General features: G+C 34.5%; 1 protein-coding gene across 2 annotated transcripts; it reads right to left on the bottom strand.

The window, feature by feature from the left end:
• Positions 1-615: 615 nt before the first annotated feature.
• Positions 616-15834, bottom strand: LOC141456153 (uncharacterized). Of its 2 annotated transcripts, XM_074131857.1 has the most exons (12): positions 15643-15834; positions 15363-15527; positions 15130-15276; positions 13610-13951; positions 12147-12767; positions 10964-11114; positions 10665-10866; positions 8293-8479; positions 7672-7791; positions 5916-6023; positions 3284-3448; positions 616-1940 (listed from the first exon to the last, which is right to left on the bottom strand). In XM_074131857.1, exons 4-11 carry the CDS (start codon positions 13763-13765, stop codon positions 3311-3313), a joined length of 1683 nt encoding a protein of 560 aa, XP_073987958.1. In that variant the 5' UTR covers positions 13766-13951; positions 15130-15276; positions 15363-15527; positions 15643-15834; the 3' UTR covers positions 616-1940; positions 3284-3310. The 2 variants fall into 2 exon arrangements, with proteins under 2 accessions (XP_073987958.1, XP_073987959.1); XM_074131858.1 differs by lacking the exon at positions 5916-6023 and having other exon boundaries at positions 1753-1940; positions 15363-15832.
• Between the last annotated feature and the right edge of the window lie 6129 nt (positions 15835-21963).

The raw sequence follows: 21963 nt of genomic DNA, 5'->3' as shown, positions 1-21963 counted from the left end.
AACGAAAAATCATTTAATGTTTGTATAAAAAAGCTAATAAAAAAAATTAGTACAATATACTAATTAGTATATATTATATACAAGATATATATATATATATTAAAATTAAAATTAGGGAAAATTATTTTTTTTTAAATAATAATATTAATGACCAATAGTTAATTTATTTCAAGGAAATAAAGTGGTTTATTTTATATTCGACTTTTTATTAACATTTGAATGAGAATATAAAAGAAAACTCTTTACTCAAGAATTAAAGTTTTTTCTTCCTGCAACCACATTAACTGGTTCCTAATTTACAAGGAGTTAATAAAAAATACAAATATGAAAAGCTCAATTGAATTAAGAAACTGTTATATTAAATCGTAAAGCTAGATGCTCAGTGTATTATCTTAACTATACTAGGTCAGATATAAAGTGAAATTCACTAAACTGCCAACTATGTACAGTTCAACATTATCGAAAAATTCCTCTCTTAAAGCGGTCCATCATTAAATCATGTGAAAAAAAGACACATTCGAGATTAAATCAGGACTCTTAAGGAAAGTGGAAGTGCTTAACGAATAGCAGCAAGTTTATAGCAAAAAAACAAACTTGTTTTAAGCGCCGTCATGGTGTCGTGGATAAAAATCAACTTGCTAGTGTTGCTAGTTGAGATGAAAAGGCCATCACTTCATCATCGCAGTAAATACGCACACTTTTCTTAAGCTTACGGAACCTCCCTGTTCTTGTCACCTGTCTTGACCAAGGACTGATGTTAGTAACGTTCATTTTCCACTCCCTAGTAACAACTTGGAAGTTGTTTTATTATCCAAGCAAAATGCTTGGTTTATTGCCTGGACAAAATCATTCAAAAATTCGAATTAAACTAGTGAAAACTTGGATAATTAAGCGTGTTTCCAAAATTGACGGTGGTGCTCGGTCATTATTCTTCCGACAAAGAAAAGTCAAATTTGGGAAAGGACCAAAGAATCGCTTCTCATCCACAGCTAATCCCTTAACTGCACCATCAAAACCCGCTCATATCTTCCACACCTAAGATCCAATATTCGGTTTGTATTTGAATAACAAACTTTATCCAAATATCAGCAATTTTCACTTCCTGACACTTATAAAATAATAAAATTTTAATATTTACTTTTGATTTATTTAATTATTATATTATTATGCGGTTGCAGAAAAAAAAAAAACAAATTTACAAAACAAATTAAAAAACAATGAAAACCTTCTTTTTTTAAAAAAATTTTCATTAGTTTTTCCTAGTCTCTTTGCTGAAAGGAAGACATATAAATATATATATATAATACAGCAAATATCTTTTAGTTCAAGCAAATATTTCTTAACAAAACAACATAACCACTTTATTATAATAAACTAAATGTTTTGCAACCAAAGATTAAAAAAAAGTTAACTAAATAATTTTTAATTTTACGAATCAACAGTTTTAAATGTTAAAAACAAAGCCTCCAATATTGTTTAGGCTGATATGTTTCTATTTTTTTTCAAGATAATAATTTTAATAGTCTCAAATTAACAACATAACAACGATCAGCGCTATAATACATTTATACCAAAAATTTTTCCTACTTTTCAAAAATCTCATTTGATGTATATTATTTTTTTTTTTTGTTTTGTAAAGATTTAGAAACTGTTTATATATATTTATTTTCTTGCCGGAGCATTTTCCGTCTTTCTTTGCATACTTCAAAGAATTCTTAATAAAACTGTTCTTTAATTTCCAGGATTATGTAGAATTTCCTGTTCGTTAATTTCCAGGAATATGTAGATTTATAAACCGGAGAAAACAAATGACTAGCCGGCCCTATAGCGGAAGATGTAAAATGCTTCATCACTGTAGGGGATACTTTTCTGTGGTTAAATACTTTCTTCTGCTTCCATCTCTATGATGGCAAATACTGAACACCGAGATGAATTTCATTCTGTGAATATAAAGAGATATTTTATAATGGCGTGTAAAAATTTAATAATAGTAAAATACTAAAAACAATGAAATTTCTGATGAAATAAGAAGGAAGGTGGAAGTTAAATAGAGAAAAAAAAAAAAAGATTGCGGCGTCAGTAACTTATGTTACAGAGGCGTCAGAAATGGAAAATCAAAACAGTTTTTCTTATCGAGAAGTGAAGGGAAAGTAAATGGATTTTTCCATTTTGAAATTTATACAATACGATCCAAGTTATAACTCGGTTTGTTCACTACGACTATGTAAAACGAAATTTAGTGATTCTATCAAACATTTAATTTGAAAACAAATGTTATTCAGCGGAGGAATCAAGATGAGTTTTGTAGTTAAAAGAAGAGATGCTGATTAAACGATCTGCTCGAGATAGGGTAAAAAATATTCAAGAATGCCAGAGGAACCCAGAGGTTTAATCAGAATTGAAAGAAAGAAAGATTCAGGTAGACTTCCAGAAGTAGATGTTCATAATCTAGGATAAACTGTGAAGAGTACTAAAAGTTCGCCGCTGCTTAAGTCAGTTAGTAAAAGAGGCCTGTTTAAAGAAGTGTTGTTTGGAACTCAGGATCACAGATGGGCTTTCTGACTTTCATGGTTTATAAGCATTTGAGCAGCTGTGAACTGCTTTGGCTGAAGTAACTGGTTTTAATGAAGAATTGAAATCCAGAAATCTTACAAATCTGTTTCACATGATTCTGAACCATGAGATTGCTTTAAAATTCAAGATATAGGGCTGAATTGGACTGTTATTCTATCCTGTACATATCTCCAACCTAACACAAAATCAGATTAACATTTGATCCTTTCTGATCAGATGTTTACCCTTCGAGTTCAGCGATTGCCCTTACGGTTAATCACTAGACTAACGTGATTAGATTTAAACCGTGTTATACCTTCTCTCAGAACAATTATTGGGCTTCTATATTAAAAAGTAATAAGGACATTCGGCAAAAGTTGTACATATGACCAGCGCCTAATTTAAGGAATATATCTTCCATAATGTAGCAGAAGAAACAAAAAAAAAGCAAACTAATCTCATTAATTATTGAGGTAACAAGAGATAACAGCTGATAAAATGCTTCATTTAGATAGGAACAGTGTGAATACAATTAAGATTAATCTCTTATTCAGCTGCACTTTAACAAAGTACGTTTTATCAAAGTACAAAAGACTAATTTAATATTATAAAGACGTAGTGAGTAGGACTTACCAAATTATCTCTTAATTAATTCAAGAAAATACTTTTTTTTTTTAATACGGATAAAAGAAATGAAATGCAAATAGAACAGATTTAAAAGACAATTTACCATTTGAGCGGTGTTTAAAGGCTGAGACTATAAGGGATCTATAGTTTCAACTATAGTAAGTTCGGACTGTTCACCCTCCGTCTGTAGTGTGATCAACATTTTGTCATCTTCTTCGGAACTTTCTTCTTCTTGAGAACCAGCTGAATTGGTTGAAGTCGGCACCTCCTGCATACAACATTCAAAATGAAACTTAAATAAGAGTGGAAGCCACTTTGTCAACAATGTTGAATTTACACTGGCGCATGGTTGCTGATTTAGTCCGTCGCAGCATGCAAGTTCTTTGTATCCCCAACAGTGAAGTCAAGACCATGGCCTTCCTTATAAAGGAATATATATCCTTACATTGCAAAATAAGTAAGTGTAAGTCATTTCAAATTTATTTATTTATTTTTTATGTTTTTCAATTTCTTTCTATATTAGTGTAACATTCCTTTTGTACGGACCGAGAAGGAGGTAGTAAAATTACCGAAACGTTGGTATAAAGCAAAAAAATTTGTATTTATTTATGACCGCACCTCGATATTCACCAAAAAATCATCCATCAACAACGGTCGAAAGTCAAATCCATCATTAAGATACAATAATCTTTTCCCTAATAGGAGGGACGATTTTGCAAACTTCACATAACCCACTCAATGCTTAACGAAACTCTAATTTTGTTAGAAAAAAAAAAGAAAAAGACTTTCACTACGACTGATCTTTAAAGTATCTTGTAACTTAAATGAGCATAAATCTACTTAATGAAACAAAATTTGTGAAACAATTGATCTTATGTGTAGCTTTCTAGGCTCAATATAATACATATAAGTAGGCACACTACATAGTCTTATTGGAGTTATCTGCCATCTCTTGCAAAGCACCGGATCAGACCGACTTGCAAGAAGAATATACCAGCTCAATAAATATGAGTTCTCCCATTAGATCCCAGTTAAAAAGTTGTTACCGCGAATGTTCCTAATGGATGAATTGGTCACATTTTTTCATTTTTTTTTTTTTGCATAGAACCTCCTTTGTCAAAAGCGCTGAAATGGGTTTTAAGTTCTCTTGTATGTGGTCTGCCGAACAAATGCTTCACAATACTTCAGAGAATCATTAAAGGTAGCTCTGCAAGGGTGTGTATAATAAATTTGTTTTCTATATAAATCCTAAACATGTAACTGTGATGCATTAAATAACTCGTACAAAAATTTTACAAAATTATGGTGCAAAAAAAAGCAAGTGGATTGGTCCAAACTAAATAGAAGTAGAGTTTGCGTCAGTGCAGTATGTAGATTATAAAGGAACAGTGTGTATAAGTCATGAATATCTGATGAATCAACTATTACAAAAAAAAATGTATGAAAATCCGAAATTGGCCACAGTTTTAAAGTGAGCATACATGCCATATAAATATCACATAACATTCCTAAAGTCCATCCTGCAATAGAAAATGAATATTTCATTCTTTCTTATTAATTATTTCATCAAATACATGTAAATTAAAATATATTATTTTTTTAATATTTATATAATACATTGATATATTATATCAATAAATATATTAATATTAACGCTTCTGCAGCAAATTCTGCTTAAGATATTAATGAGCATCCAAATCAAAGGGCGTATTTAGGCAACTAGGGAAAGAAATAGAGAAATCAGATTACAAATGACTGATGCAAAAGTACATTTTAAGATCCAGCACTAAGCAACTTCAGCTCAATTGGCTGAATCTCGTATCTATACTTCATCTATGCCTAAATTCGTGCGCGTGCTCTGTGGTACTATAAAAACTCTTCTCAAATAAACGCAATAAATTTTTAAATCTAAAATCTAACAAATCTCAAGATTTGGACCCCTTCGATAAAATCCCGAAAAGTATAGTTTTTGCAAGCATTTTCTTTATATTTGGAGCTCCAATCAGAGATAAGCGCGAGCATACTAAGAACAAAGCATTAGAAAGTCTGTCAATAAATACAAGAGCACCATGAATTTAGGATTTCATCGTTTCGGTGCATGCAAATGTTATTTATTAAACACAATGTTTTGGATTTAAATTTTAATGTTCCGCGTAAAAAGAAATTTAAAGGCTCAACTCTGACCAATCTAATTAAAATAATGCCGTATAGAATATACGAAACGTGATAAAAAGTAAATTAATTGATTCTACTACTCGTTAGTATTTTAATTTTAGACTAAGGATGGACACATAGAAGTTCGTAACGTCTCGAAAATACAGCAAAAATTATTTATTAACAGAACAATGAATAAATACAGTTTTTTTGGAGACTAGAAAGAAGTTTCTTACTAAGTCTGAATTAGTGGTTACGTCAAGTTTTGGTTATAAGAACTTAAAGTTCTAGCAAAAAACAAAACACTCATTACAAGATAGACGGATGTTTAAAAAACATTACTCACAAAATTCAACGTGACTTGTGCAAACAGTATAACGAAACTACCCTTCTCCAATTAAGAAACACACTTTTAAGTAAAAAAAACTAAATGTAACAAAAAATCAAAAAGTAATCAAACTTTGTAAAAAACACACGCTCTGTGAATGACAACCAATATTAAGATTGTGATAGAAATAGCACTTTTTTGTTTAAAAAGAAAAAAGAAGGGAAACCAATAAACTATTCTAGGACATATCTACCTGTTTCATTTTGCTTTGTGAAATTAACTTCAACATATCATGATCTACTTGTATCACAGGCTGTTCAGTAACTGGCCATTTTTCATTTCTTTCGTTACCTAGGTTCTCCTTTGAAAAAAAAAGAAAAAATAAAATAAAATATAATTATATTTAAAAAAAGAAAAAAAAATGAAAAAAAAACCTTTATGTTATTAAGAGATGTAAAACTCATTAAATGAAATAAAATAAAACACAAAAAAGAAAAGAAATAAAACACAAAAATCAAAAAAGGGGGGCCGCAACTAGTTCGAGGACCAAACAAACAGGAATTTGTTAATCTATTGGGCTAGAGTTATTTCAAGTTTATTAATGTATATCGTATATCACGTTCCATCGTAAAAAAAAAGAACACCATAACTCAATGATATTTTGTTATTGTTAATACTGAAACTAATTTCACGTACTACTTGAAATATTTTAAAATAATTTTGGGCCTTAGTGAAGTTTTTAGTTTTTAAAAAGAAAATAATTATTTAAAATGCACTTTAAAATGTAGACTTCCCAAAAGCTGAAGTTGTTGCTGAAGAAAAATTAAGAAACTCTACAATTAGAAGCGTTAAGTGCCATTAATTGCTTTTAAAAAGAACAAATCAAGTTTGAAAGTATTTCTTTAGCTTTGCTTTCCAGATTAGGAAAGCTTTTAAGGAAATATTACCCTTCTATCAAGTAATATTCAGTGACTTTCAAAGACCTACAGAAATTAGCAAAAAAATGTGAATGAAACATTCACATACTTCTACGACTTACTTGCACAATTCGTAGCATAAATAAATAATGATCATATCATCAGATTAAGCGGGTTAAGATGATATCAGATACTTGAGGCTCCCTAAAAATTGAGGCTTATTCCAGATTGCAATAGAAAGTAGAAACATAACGCGTTTCCCAACAGCGTAAATGGCATTAATTGAAGAGGAATGGAATAGTAGTTCCGACGGTTGGGAAACGTGGATATCTGTTAGATCTTAACCACTAAAAACGTTCTTCAGATAAAAAGGGAAAGTTTGGAAAAATAAAGAAAGATAGTAGCCATATTGAATTAGATGTTACGGATAAAAAAAAAAATCAACATGTCCACGAAAAGAATGTAGGTCCGTTTTTAAAACTTGGATCTGTGAAAAAGATGATTACTTAGAAATTTTCTACTCAAAAAAGTGATAAAAGACCAGAAGATGTTCAAGATATTTATTGTTTAAATTTCTAAGTATGAACGTTTTATGAAAGCAAGCTCTCTTTTTCCTACAATTTCCTTAAACGAGAGAAAGCAATCCACCTAATCAATCTTCAGAAAGAAATTTAGGAAATGATCTTGAATAACTAATTTTTGTTGGCAAAACGTTTAGTATGAATTACTTCGCCAATTAAAAAAAAAAGAAAAAGTAGCCCATACGGTGTATTGGGTGAGTCTAAAAATAGCCATTTTTAATTTTTTATCTTTATTCCTGGCCCCTTTTTTAGTTCGTTAAACTTCTCTGCTTCTTTACCTAACTCCTTGGTGCGGTGAGGCTTCTCATCCTCGTGAGGGATTCTCTTCTTGCTTCCCTATCCTTTCAATGCCTTTCTCTTGCCCGGCTGCAAGAAACTATAATCTCCTAATTTCACTCCTACAATGTGACCACACCATCCCAGTTGGCCTAGTCCCCAAAATTCGCCAGACTGATTGCATAATTAGTTTTGAAGAAAGATACATATGTATATAAACGTATAGTATTATTACCGCATTTCTTTGTTTCTGATGAGTTCTGATATGTTTAGAAAGGTGATCGCTGCGCATGAACTTCTTGTTACATTCAGTGCACTGGAACCTCTTCTCGCCAGTATGAGTTCTCCTGTGCCTCTGTTAGGCCAACACACAAAAAATTAAATGAATTTCTATTAAATGGCAATATATGGTCATCCATTATATGGTAAAGAAGAATCGAGAGCTAGAAAACAACCAACAGGTTCTTTACGCGCTCGGCAAGCACAACGACCCTGAAATTAATTATGAATTAACTCTATCTGCAAAGAGTATCCAGTATTAGTCGGATGTTGGAAGGACTCTCTGTCGTAGATATGATCAAAAGAATCACTTCCTCATGTTTTGAGCAGCTGTCCGTTTAGTTCAACTTGCTCTTAGCTTTCACCCCATAATGTGAACTCCAGCTCTCCAATAAGCGGAGAGGAAGAAATATGGGAACTACCCATATTTATGGATAGTTTTTGCAACGAAGAAGTTTACTGTTTTGATATTAATAGCTACACGTTCTAACAAGTTCAAGCACGGTAATATTTAAAATGGAAAATGTATTAATTATTAAAATTAATTTCTCAACTCTAAAAAACACACAAAATTTACCTGTAATTCATCAGATCTGGTGAAACACTTTCCACAAAACTCCCAATTGCAGACAAACGGTCGTTCTCCAGTGTGCCATCTGAGATGAGCTCGGAGATGCGAGGTTTTTCCATAAACTTTGTTACATCCGGCCACATGGCACACATGCTGTTTCTTTCTCATGCCAGACCTAACCGCCATATCACATCTGCTCACAATTTTAGCTTTCTCAGTTACAGATATAGTTGCATGAATAAATATGATTATGAATTAAATACATTAATCTCTAATAGCTTGAAGGAAGAAAATAAAATACCAATAGCTTACAATAAATTATAAATTAAGAGTTGAAGAACTCATTCAGTAAATATTTGTTAACAAACAAAGCTAGCCAACAAAACCTGTTATCAAGTTAAAGATTATTTAAAAAATAATAATAATAATTAAGGGAAGTGATATAAACGGAAATGGGTAATGATTTATACCAATTGGTCGGGAATGTTTTGAGAGATTTTCATGTTGGATATCTTTGAAATGAATAACAACAAAATTAAAGGTGTGCTTTCTTTACTAGGGATAGTTTATACGAGGGTCGTTTGAAAAGTCCGTGCAAAAATAAAAACTACTTAAATTACTTTTGGGGTAAACCTTTTTTATTTTTCAACATAGTCTCCTTTTAGGCTTATACACTTCGTCCAACGCTGCTCTAGTTTGTTGATCCCTTCCGAATAATAGGATTTGTCCAAGTCTGAAAAATAGCCATTCGTTTCTGCAATCACCTCCTCGTTTGAATAAAATATTTTTCCCGCCAGCCATTTCTTCATATTGGGGAACAAATAGTAGTCCGAGGGAGCCAAGTCTGGAGAATAGGGGGGATGTGAAACGAGTTGGAACCCTATTTCCATTAATTTTGCGACCACAACTGCTGAGGTGTTAGCTGGTGCGTTGTCGTGATGGAAAGGGACTTTTTTTGTGGGCCAATCGTGGGCGTTTTTCTTGCAGCTCGGTTTTCAAACGGTCCAATAACGATGAATAATATGCACCTGTAATAGTTTTACCCTTTTCCAGATAGTCGATGAGGATTATTCCTTGCGAATCCCAAAAGACAGTCGCCATAATCTTTCCGGCCGAAGGAACGGTCTTCGCCTTTTTTGGCGCAGATTCCCCCTTGGTAACCCATTGTTTAGATTGTTCTTTGGTCTCAGGAGTGTAGTGATGTATCCATGTTTCATCCACTGTGACGAAACGACGCTTAAAGTCCTGCGGATTCTTCTGGAACAGCTGCAAACCGTCCTTGCAACACTTCACCCGATTTCGTTTTTGGTCAAGCGTGAGCAATCGCGGCACCCATCTTGCGGATAGCTTTGTCATGTCCAAATGTTGATGCAAAATATTATGTACCCGTTCATTCGAGATGCCCACAGCACTAGCATTCTCACGCACCTTCACTCTTCTGTCATCCATCACCATATCATGGATTTTATCAATGATTTCTGGAGTAGTAACCTCAACAGGGCGTCCAGAACGTTCAGCGTCACTTGTGCCCATATGGCCACTCCGAAAATTTTGAAACCACTTATAAACTGTTCTAATCGAAGGTGCAGAGTCACCATAATGTTTATCAAGCTTCTCTTTAGTCTCCTCAGGCGTTTTGCCTTTCATAAAGTAGTGTTTAATCAACACACGAAATTCTTTTTCGTCCATTTTTTGAAAATCACTCGACTTCCTCGATTCAAACGAATGCCAAACACAAAGAAATAGACCGATCTGGCTGAAACTTGGTGTGTGTTCTTCCAAGAGATGCTACTAACTAAACATAACCTCGATACGCGCCAGTAGTGCTATCTCTCTGACTTTGCACGGACTTTTCAAACGACCCTCGTACATGTATAACTCAATGAATTAAGCGTGAGCTTAAATAAAATGGAAGGTTTCTACGAACCAAGAATACTAACGTTTTTCGTTCATTCTATTTGACCTATCCACTGAAAGTTTTTTTTTTTTTTTTAGAGCTAACGTTCGTCCCTTCAACGATCTTGGTTTGAAATCTAGAATACAGGTTTACATTTTACTCATGAATATTTTCAAGAATTAGCTCAACCACAAATATTTAAACCACAGTTACTCTGTTTTTTTCTAAACCACTCTGAAAGTCTCCTTTCACTAATTATCTCTAATGGGCTGAATATTTCTACGAAATCGAAATCAGTTCACTTGGCCACAGCGCATTGTTTTGGTAGCAGAAAACTCTTTCAAGGAAGATGATTATTTTCTAATACTTAATTATCTTAACAAACAAACGCCACAAAGTGCCACAGTTTATATAAGCTCGTCAAGTTGGCTAGCTTTACTTATTTCCATAAACTTACTTGTTAAATGTAATGAAATGTTACCTATCATTTCCTTCAATACAGTTAGGACAGGAACACGCAACTCTTCTAGTTCGAGGTTTATCATCTGTGGGAGTTTCCTCTTCAAATATTGGCACACCCGATGATGACACTAATTGCGAAGATAGCCCTAGAACTTGCCATCGTTCACCACCGCTGTTTGTATTATCCTGGTTTCCACTACCGGTTGTAGTCGTGCCACCAGCTACAAAAACCAAATTTATCAAATTCTATGTACATTCTAACGAAAGAATAATCAATAGCAATTTCTATTTTCAAGTAATTAAAAAAAAAAAACTTACAAATTATCTGGATAGCTGTACCAGAAGGAATGGTTTGTAAAATAGGCTGCGGTTGAACAGTGGCGGTTGGAGCTGGTTGAGCCTGTATCAGCTGTACATTACCTAATCCAGGCAAGTTTACAGTCTGTACACCAGCTGTTGGCATAGGCAGCTAGAAATAAATAAAATTAAATCCTCAAAGCGGCAAGTTTTTTTTTTCCAAAACACATAAATAAAATATTTTTAACAGTTTAACAAAAAATTGATCACTGCATAATAAAACCAAAGCTCGAGAAGAAGAGGCACTTTACTTAATATTGATCGTTTAATATGCAATGGTATTAAACAATATAATTTGTAATTAGCTGATCGCAATGCATCTCGGAGATATTCTTTGTGTTTAAACATTTGTTATTGACTAATTAAATGTTGCAATGTCTGTGTACATACTAGTAAAGACATGCGTTAAATGCCTATTATTCCCAAAGAAAAACTTATTTATCGTAGCAAACATATGAACAATTAATTTTAGAACATTGTAAGAAATAAGAAGAAAATTTAGAAAAAAACAATTAAGATTTAAAAAAAAAGTAAGCCCTTTCAAAAATACATCTTGTAATATACATCTATTTCTTCATTAACTATAATTTTCCATTTTCTATAGGACCAGTATAATTTATGCACACACCTCTCCAATGTTTCAAGAATTTTTCTTCTTACATTTTCACTTTTCCTGACGAATATTAAGGGATGTTGTAACAAAAATTAGATCCAATTTTTGACATTATTTACCTGAACTTTATTAATTTCATTCATAGAGTTCACCGTTCCAGGTTTCCAGGATGATTATCAGAAAGTTTATAGGATGAGAAGTAACGAACGGAAGTATAGTAAGGAATAGGATAAAGTTCGTGGAATCTCTAGTGGACTTACAGATCTTACCTCTAGATGATATCTTTAAGGTAAGAACATCTGAAGTCCTTGTGGATCGTTAGGTTTTATGAGTAACAGGGAAATTTAAATTGGTTTTTAATAGGATATGCTGAAGATTCGAATGTATGTTTGACCTTTAAAAGTTCGAGTCCTGTGCCCATTTAGATTTTTGAAAGATTGTGTTTTATTTAGTCTATGGTGGTGTAACAACTGAGTATTGCGTCCAATATTTTGAATTGCAATTTAAATAAAAAGTGTAAAAGAAAATTACCTGAACAATGCTGTTATTTCTAACAGCAAGACCATTCGTTAAGTTTGCTAAACTGCTTGCTGGTATAACGGTGACCTGTTGAGGCTGGTTGCCACCCAGAGATATATGCTGCTGTGCGGGCAATATAATGCTTCCATCGGCTGTCGTATGATGTCCTCCACCCGTCACTATGGTCGCTGTGGTAGTTCCACCTCCTTGTTGGTTTCCACCGACAGAAGTTGAAGTTGTCGTGTTGGTCTGCTGTTGACTTACTTGCTGCTGTTGTTGTTGCTGCTGCTGCTGTTGTTGTTGCTGCTGCTGCTGCTGTTGTTGTTGTTGCTGCTGCTGCTGCTGTTGTTGCTGCTGCTGTTGTTGTTGTTGTTGATGTTGTTGCTGCTGCTGCTGTTGGCTGTTGGCCGCTGGCTGTTGCTGTACTACATGAATTGTATTCTGAGCACTCACCGGCGTCACCACTTGTACCTGTTGTACTTGACCTGACGGTGTTACTATCTGGGCCACTTGTGTCGTGCCAACTTGTTGTATAAGTGGCTGAGATTGTAAAAGGCTTGGCAGAGATGTAAACGACTGTACGGGAAAATGTACAGTTTGATAAACTGTGCCATTAGCCGTCGAAATAGGTACCTGGAGTTAAAAAAATAAGAAATAAAAAAAAGAAATAGATCTTTTTAACATTATTAAAACGAAGGTCTTATATCTCCTCAAGTTAGAAAGATACACAGATAAGAGGTCCAATTTACACCAACTAATTTCTGTCTTCCTTCCTGTTAAAGAGGTGAATTAGATTACTCTCTGAAAGATCGCCAGAGCAGAGAAATCTAAGGACCATGCTTTTGCTAAGTTTCCCTTGAAATCCCTTGAAAGGAAAGAAATTACACTAGTTACCTTCTTAGTTAGAAAAAAGGGCCTTCAACAATACATATCTATCTATGTTACCTACACTACTGAAGAAATTTGGCAATCGAAGCACATCTTTAATCATTTTTGGGAGGATATCCAAAGAAGGCTGTGAACAATTTTAGCCGACGATTCTCAAACCAAAATATCCGAGAGACTTCTACTACCTAGAATCTGACGATGATTTGGAAAAGTTGATGATTAAGCTCCAGAATGATCTTATGGAACCTACACCACTGCGGTTAGAACAATTTTTTCTTTTGCGATAGACTGACAGATGGCTCTAGATCACCCACAATTGACAACTTACAGTATTAGCACAATTTATGTTATATATCAAAAAGTCATTTACAAAACAAATGGACATTTTAAGAGATAAGTCACTTCGATAAAAGTCAACAATATTATCCAGCACTGCGGATCCTACATTTAGATTTCTAAATCCAGTTGAATTTACTTTTCAATGTAGTTAATGTGAAACACCGTTTAAGAGTACAAGATATTTATTCACTGGATACACCCTACACTGTAGCATCCTGAATTCTACACAACAATAGTTCTAAAATTACCTGCACTGGAATGCTGTGTTGAAGTTGCAAAACCTGCGACTGAGGCCTTACAGTTTGTCCAGGAAAAAGGGCTGCAGTATTTATGAGACTTGCAGGAGGTATAACAGTAGCTGTAGTGCCGGCAGGAGCTGCTCTCACCACCTGGGGTGAGGACATGAGCGTGCCAAGACTACTAGCCGGAATAAATACAGCTTCTTGGCCATCTACCGTGACCGTCTGCAAAGTCTGGGCTGTCTGCTGCTGTTGTTGTTGTTGTTGTTGTTGTTGCTGTTGCTGAGTGGTGGCTGGCTGCACCAAGCTGTACGTGAGCCCTCCTCCACCTCCTGCCCCGCCAGTTCCACACTGTTCAGGATAAAAATGAACTTATTATTAACAAATAAAAGTAAGGTTAAGTAGAGTAGTACAAATTAAGCATATATTCAAAGAAAACAGGCTAATATATTTTTTACCTAGAATAACAATACCAGAATAGGCAAGTTAGGCACCTTTCACAGATATTTCCAAGCCTATTAAGTGTCGAAAGTAACTACAGAATGTGCAAGCATGTTCGGAGGTACTGATAATTCAAATGATGAACCATTAGCTAATCAACATCACTAAACATTATTAAAGATTAAATGACGCCAATTTCCTTTTCAGCGAATTTGAAATTATTTCAGTAGCCTCAAATTTTGAATTGTGGTAACATGACAGTTCAGACTGAACCTTGAACCTTCTATTAGGTTCAACTTTTACTACTTGCAATCTAAACTGAGTAGTGTGCCACAGAAGCTGATTATTTAGAAGTGGAATTTTATACAACAAACTGATGAAGGATAAAAGTAAAAATCGACCAGAAATAAGAAACCATATGTCTCTAGATCAAAAATAAAAAAACATAAACAATAGTCTAACGTCTCATTCACATTCTAGCTTGCAAATAACTAACCACTAATGCTAGTCCAGAGTTTAACAATTGTCGCCTCTATACTGGTTGACAATAGATGCAAGTAACTTATCAAATAAGTCTCATGTAACACTATATTCTTCATCCAGAACTAATGAGGAACTGATGTAATCTGCAGTCAATCTTACCTTTCTACTTTGCATTCTAATAACACTCAATACTGTCATCTCCAAACCCACAAAGCGATGCCCAAAGAGGGCCTACTACTATACAAAGAGTTGACAGTGTGTTGTGTAATATAGTGCATATCCATCGTTAAACGCAAAGACACCTCTACACATGTAAACACTGTACACTTCAAAAATATCCACATTCTATGGACAGTGATGTTAGGCAACCAATTTCTGGAATTTATAACCTTCCTATGTAAGAATAAACTGCAGCAAATTTCAAATTATGATTCTAAGTCACTATCATGATGTTAGGCTTAAATTCTTGCACTAATTCATGTATGTAAACAATAATTAAAGATATCTGAGTCCCACTTCTAATGAATGAAGTACAAGCACTACATATGAATGTAGAGTGTAGTACCAATGTAAACAATGTACATATGATGTTTATTTATAAGTACCTGTATGAACTGTCCAGGAACTCCTTGGAGGGAGACAACTGTTGGTGTTCCTGCATTTGAAGATACAAAAGGTTTGTGATCACCAAGGTCAGCTGCATTTACCTGTTGTATTGGGAATAAATTCTGCAACTGTTGCAAGGTTATAACCTACAAGAAGGAAATCACGATTTTATTTTGGTTTTATGCATTGAAGTTGTTTACATATCCAAAGTGAATGCAAACTATAAGTTCACCTGCGGTTGTGGCGGGGGGCTGGGGGCCAATGGGTCCCTAGCGGGGGTGTTCTGGTTAGCCACGATGTCTTCCTTTAGTTCACCCTGGAAATCAACCTCTCTTGTCCAAATTGGTACAGGTGGTTAGCTAGGAGGGCCAAAAGACGAAGGCAGTCCCTTCCTTTCCTATAGGCGGAGTCTCAACTCAATAGCCGAAGTTAACCAAGATCTGGGGGAGTAGGCGCACCTCCTCTCCCCTCCCAGTTATAGATTATTTCCACACACATTTAGACCTACTTACCTCCTTAAGTGTTTCCTTGTTTAGATATCCTCCATTTGATAGTTGTACACTAAGCATTATATCATTATCGAAGATTTATATATATGAAAATAAAATCACTTAGTTTAAAGCACCACAAAAAAAGGGCAGAAATACTTTAGAAGTAACCTATGAAAAGTGAATGTAGCTAGTACACTAGAACCCACCCAAACAATGTATTCATCCGCTGAATCGATAATCACAACGCAAATATATTAACTATGTTTTTGTAGGTTATAAACATTTTCTGATACTTTGTATCGGTCCATACTCTATTGATTTACATATATCTATATAAAATAAAACTTATAAACTTACCTGTAATTAATAAATAAGCTGGGAAGGCGGTACTATTTGGGGCGTTGACCGCGGATGCTTTCAAGCCCAGCCCACAGTACACTGATTGGCAGCTGGACAATGCCCTACCCTAACGTGATATAAATTTGTTTTCAACTTAGAGGCACCTCCTTTTGCAAATGATCTGCCCACCCAAACAAATGACACGCCTACTCATTGCTGGTCTTGATACCTTTTGATAACGTCTTGACAAAAAACAGAATATATTTTTTTATGATTAGTGAAATTGGACCTGGAATTGCCCCCTCCAAACCTGGTCACGTGATGTGCTTGTTTGGTAAAGGTTAGGTACGTCACTTGATTAACTCGACCAAACAAACCATCTCGTTCAATGATATATTCAAAATACAATTAAATAAAAAATAAAAAAGATTTTCTTTCATCCGTCACACTACTACATGTGAAAATGAGATCATTAAAATCAATGCACAATAAAGCGAGTAGTTTGGCACATGAACTCGTGAAGAAAGGGGGGAGTTCAAGTCATTGGCCTCTAAACAGGGTCACATGTGCATTTACTTTTACTGTTTCAAAAAATATTCCTTCTTAATTAGTAATTAAAAGAAATGCCCTGATCAATTATAGGAGACACATTATTAATCAGATAATCAGGTTGCGACCAAATATTAAAAATTGGTTCTAACACTCACACGTCTTTTTCTTACAAATTCTCAACGTTTTAACTTACACTCGTCCTTCCAACTCCAAATTTCAGGAATATATTTAATGATCTCTGTCATTTTACAATTATTGAAACCGTGCACAGGACACTTTAGAGGGGAGTCTACACCTACCAGGTAGAACAGAAACATGACAAAAAAGTGAAATCCGATATAGAAAACTTGACACGGTCGCAATTCTTCTATAGACTAGTTAAGTAAAACTCTAACGGACTGGAGACACTAATCTAACGGCCAAGGTCCCTGAGGTTATCCCATTTGAACAATACTAACACCCCAACATTCATACAATGCACATACATCTGACTACCGTACTTTATACATTAGGATGTGCGTAACTACTTGTTCGGGTTTAGAGAATCATAGGTCTCTACTACGACATCATAGAGCTTGCACACCTTGAGGGGAACAGTGTACTGCGACCAACACACATTCTGTTGTAAAAAAAACTATTCAATATTGTTTATTAGCAAATCATAAAACAAAATTTATTGCAAAATCAATTCTAAATTGAACATACCCTACATCTGTAGGCTCTGTAGTTATGTCTATAGCCTGGATACCTGCTACATAACTTTGGACTGATAAAAGAGGGTCTCCGGTTCGATTGTTGGACATCCAGTACTGACCAAGACCATGCAGTAGCGAAGACCAGTTTCGAACGGTATCGCACAGCCTTTTGGGAAGGTAATTGCAAAGTTCCAACAATAGTTAAATCGCTCTGTGGCCAATCCACAGAGTGTCGTCATGCTGTGGATAGATTCAAAGTGTCATCAACTTTTTTTTCCCCATGTTCTAATGTAATCTTTGTCGTGTAAAAAAAAGGTCATAATGGCTTTATTGTCATGGATATTTATATTTGTGCTGTCGTTCGCGACGACATCTATCAAGGCGTGGCAGACCGGTAAGTGCTGACTATCCATTTCCTCCTCTTGCAGGTACAGGGGACACATAGGGCTGTCCACCATTTAAAAACTGTTACTTTTCGTTTTCTTCAAATGTATTTGGGGAGTGTCGGAAAAAGCCTCTTCGACCTTAAAAAAAAAAAAAAAAAAAAAAAAAAACTAATGAGTTTTCCCTTAAGTTTCGAGCTTTAAAATAGGGTGTCCGTGATAGTTACCATGACCAAACTAACTCAGCAGACCTTAAGATTATTTTGAGAATGCACGTAAGAGTAGACCTTGTTTTGGTTATGAAGAATACACCTATCCTCAGATAGCCCCGAAGAACTCAGTTCCGTAAAAGGCTCCATTACTTAGATATGTATATAATTGATATTTATTTACTTTGTCATCTGTCTAAGTACCAAAACTATAGAGTCATAGAAATTGTCAAAAACCATAATTTTACGGTTTTTTTTTATAAAAAAAAATGAATGTATCTAACAAAACATTGATAAATCTGTGTTGTAGCTGAAAAAATCAAGTAAGCAGCTAACAGAAAGAATGCTTTGGAAAGAACAAAGAAAAGCTCGAAGTACATTGGACCCCTTAGAAGAGTTTCATAGTTCGTCGTTTATAGTAAAAGCTCCCTTAAAGAAATCTAATCTTTTTTGCATCCTAAAGGCGACTCCATTCTTACAAGAAAAAAAACATGTTTTTAATGTTTGGAAACAATGGCTTTCATTAATTGCAATTTAATTTCTAAAAACCATTTTTAGTATACTACGAACTTTTAAATTCTTAGAAATGTGTTGTTGGGAAATGTGCCTTCTAGGTTAAGACAATCTGAATATGAGTCTTCGCAAATCGAAGTTATCGTCTGCCTTTTCCCTGATTCATTTAATGTCTTCCGCAATTAGGTAAACGATAAAAACGTTCTTCATTGGGGTTCATTTATTCTACCAACAACACTTTATTGAACTGCTTTACTGATTTACCAGAATAAAATTGTTCAGTTATCGATTTTTTTAAAAGGCACCAAAATGGTTATCTGTAAGCAACAAACACAGTTGTTTAATGTACTTTATATAGAACTTTTATTTGAAACATTTCTCCAAGATTGTTTGATTAAGAGTACATACTTCCAAAGCAAAGTAGTGGATCTAAAGTTTTGGATAATGACAAAGAGATTTTTTGATTAAAATCACTAGAATTAGGAGTTTGAAGAAAATCGCTTGATTGGAGCGATGAATATCTTAATCGATTTCAACTTTCAACTTTCGAATATCAGCTGTTACTTCACAAAACAAGGAACGGATATTTGATACGATTTGTTCGAAAATTAAGAGTTTTTGTGAAAAATGGGGCACGGAAACTACATGTTTCCGCCATAATTCCTTACATATTGTGTTGAATCTGAACTCTAAAGGAAAAGAATTAGTGCCTAAATTATTATAAATTTTAGTTTTAATCTAATAAAAGGAAAATTTAACGATTACACAAGGATACACTATCGCAAAAGTTAGGCCCCATTAGATGCAACTCTTTTGTAGGCAGAATAATTGGACCACGCCTTCGCCATAGTGGAAGGGAAGCAAACAAAACAAAAATCTATAAAGCTTCTCTAGTTTGTCATCGATTTTTCAAAGAAGATGAAGAATTAGAAAGACAGTTGAAATTTAACATTTTGAGTGAATGCCACTTTTTTTCCATTACTGATATTGAAAACTCATGCGTGGACTTTTGTAGTTTTTATTTTTTTATACTTTACTTAAGATATTTTATGAATGAATTGACATTAGGCGGTATAACGTTCCGGTAGATTACTGCGGTAAGTTTCCAGTGGGAGGGAGTGTCCGGGCCCCGCCCTGAGGCCGGTCCCTCTCCTCCCCGTGGGGTCGGGTAGACTGCCGTCGGCGGAGTCACGATAGAAGTGGATTGTCATAAAAGTAGTGGAGTCTAATGGAAGACTCAATACAGTGAACTGGCGAACTCTAAATAACTCTCAATCCTGTACACAGTGCTGTCCCCCCAAAAAAAACACCAGTTCATTTAAGAAAAACTAATGAGGGGAATTATTAAAAGCAAAACTAAGATTATATTAGAGCAAAGAGAAACTGGCTACATCATTTAATTTATTTCGATGAACACCCAGCCTATGGTTTAACGAAGGATTTGGTGAAGAAAATTATCTTTGGATGACCAGAAATTATTCCGAAGTATCTTAGAACCAAAATTTCCTTATTTATTTATTTTCTCTTCAAACTCATTGATTTCCGTTTTAACTGAAACGGAACTCCACAGGAAAGCGCCACCAACCCCTGTATCCTTCATAGATTTTTCGTTGAAAATAGTTTCATATAAAAGTTTTTCTATCTATTCGTGTTTTTTTCAAATAATTAAATACAAATCTTTGGAGCCATTTAAAAAGATAATAAACAAAAGTAAAGAGAATATTTAGCAAAAGAGACTACTTGAGAAAAATGAGAAATCGTTGTGTTATACATAACCAATGGAAATCATGTTTCCGTTTCCTGCAATTTTTTCGTGTTTGAGATATTTGTTCACCAAAAACCAACAGATTTATTTTTTAAAAACCTTTTTCTTTCCAGGCTAAGGGGTCTCCACTAAGATTTAGTCGGAAATGAAAACTATCGGTATATTAAGTTGGTAAATACCTAACAGATTTTTACATTTTTTTTATCTTTTACGGGAGCAATTATCATCTGCTGATCGGTCGTAAACTGAATTTCAGGTGAATGGAGACCCACTAAGATTGATTAATAACATCGAATCAGCAATGTGAACCATTTCTCAATGTGGTTGTCATTTCAAATCGAATATCGCTCACCTGAGTAGACTCAAAAAAAGAGGTTTAACTTGATTAGGTATCTCATCTTCTCCTCACTTAAGCAAATCTACGCCAGAATACCTCAGGGCAGCATTCTGAGTCCTATTCTTCATCTTAATCTTAATTCTTAATCATGATACTGTAATAGCTCACAGAAATCTGCGATTACATCTCTGCTCATTTGAACAGAAGTTCAAAAGATGGACTATCAGGCTTAATGTCTGTCTCAGGACGTCACCTTCACTATTCATCACCATTGATTTTTCTTCAAAAAGTCTTCTATAACCAAATAAGTAATGAGACTACGTGAACGACGCCCCCGCAACCTTGGGCTTTACTTAGACAGAACATTTTCTTGTAACCTTCAAACTAGACTTAAAAGAACAGCTATCGACAATTTAAAAGACACTTAGACGATAGATCTAAATTCTCTCTAGACAACAAAAGACTAATCCATACTTCTACTTTAAATCCCATCTGGGAGCTTGGCGTTCAACCGAACGTTAAAGAATTCAATCTTTACACTCGAAAATACTTCGATCCATAGAGAACGCTCCTCTTTACGTCTCTAATCGGACTATGCTGCTCTTAACATTCCTTTAATGACCAAAGTCGCCAAAACTCGATACAGGAAACTCCTCTTCCACCAGCAATCTCACGCACAATTTCTAGATACTACCATACATTGGACGAATTGAGAGATTCTTACAATATAATCGTTTATCATTACCAAATGTATTTAATGTAATCATATAAAATTTTTAATTGTGAATTCTGTTGGACAATGGTGTGAAGTGTCAGTGATGAACAATCAGAACATCATCGCCGGCCACTAAATTTCTAGAATTCCAGTATAAGTGAAGTTCGTACTATAATGTTTAGGAAGAATCGCTTCCTAGGGCGGGTAGCCCCAGGTTGAGTACTGTTTGTGCCCTTTGAGTTGTATTTGTGAGTGTACTGTTCTGAGTTCTGAGATTCTAATTAAAGAATCAGTCGAACGTTTGTTCAGTTAGTTACATCATGGTCTCTGGGACAGAGACTTCAAGAAGAACAAATTAATTTCACACCCGACGGTAACCCTTTACTTTTGAACCTTACACTTATCAAAAAAATAAATATTCTACAAAATGTCGTTAAAAAATAATGATTCGCTTCTCAGCAACTGAAAGACAAACTTTCTGTCTGAAAACATTTCAAAAAATTGATCAGATGTACAATTTAAAATGTAAAAGCTGGATGCGTGCCTCATATCTTTGAGATTTCCAGAGATTTACGAAGGATAGCCTTAGTATTTTGAATTTACAGAAGCAGTAATTGTTCAGCAGTGGAGAACTGTTGAAAAGATTATGTGGAAGAGGATAGAAAAACTGGCGTAGTGTGTAAACGTTCGGGCTTCGTTTATTTGACGATCTACACTGTGTATTCTTACATATCTATAAATCAACTCTGTTAATTTAGAGATGGAATTCGATTCTTTAAAATGATTCAGAATTGAATAACAGGAAGATTCAAACAAACTTCAAGCAACTACAAA

This window comes from Rhodnius prolixus, unplaced genomic scaffold (assembly GCF_049639745.1).
Source record: "Rhodnius prolixus isolate KJV_2025 unplaced genomic scaffold, Rpr scaffold_4, whole genome shotgun sequence".
NCBI classification, from domain to species: Eukaryota; Metazoa; Arthropoda; class Insecta; order Hemiptera; family Reduviidae; genus Rhodnius; species Rhodnius prolixus.
Note: the sequence above shows the minus strand (reverse complement) of the source record. Positions and strands in the feature narration are given on the sequence as shown.

Coding starts and splice junctions, on each gene's coding strand:
- LOC141456153 (XM_074131857.1), bottom strand. CDS start 13,765: ATGTCCTCACCCCAGGTGGTGAGAGCAGCTCCTGCCGGCACTACAGCT. Junction 11,115..12,146: donor GAAATAACAGCATTGTTCAG/GTAATTTTCTTT, acceptor ATTTATTTCTAG/CTGCCTATGCCAACAGCTGG. Junction 10,867..10,963: donor TACAGCTATCCAGATAATTT/GTAAGTTTTTTT, acceptor TGGTTTTTGTAG/CTGGTGGCACGACTACAACC.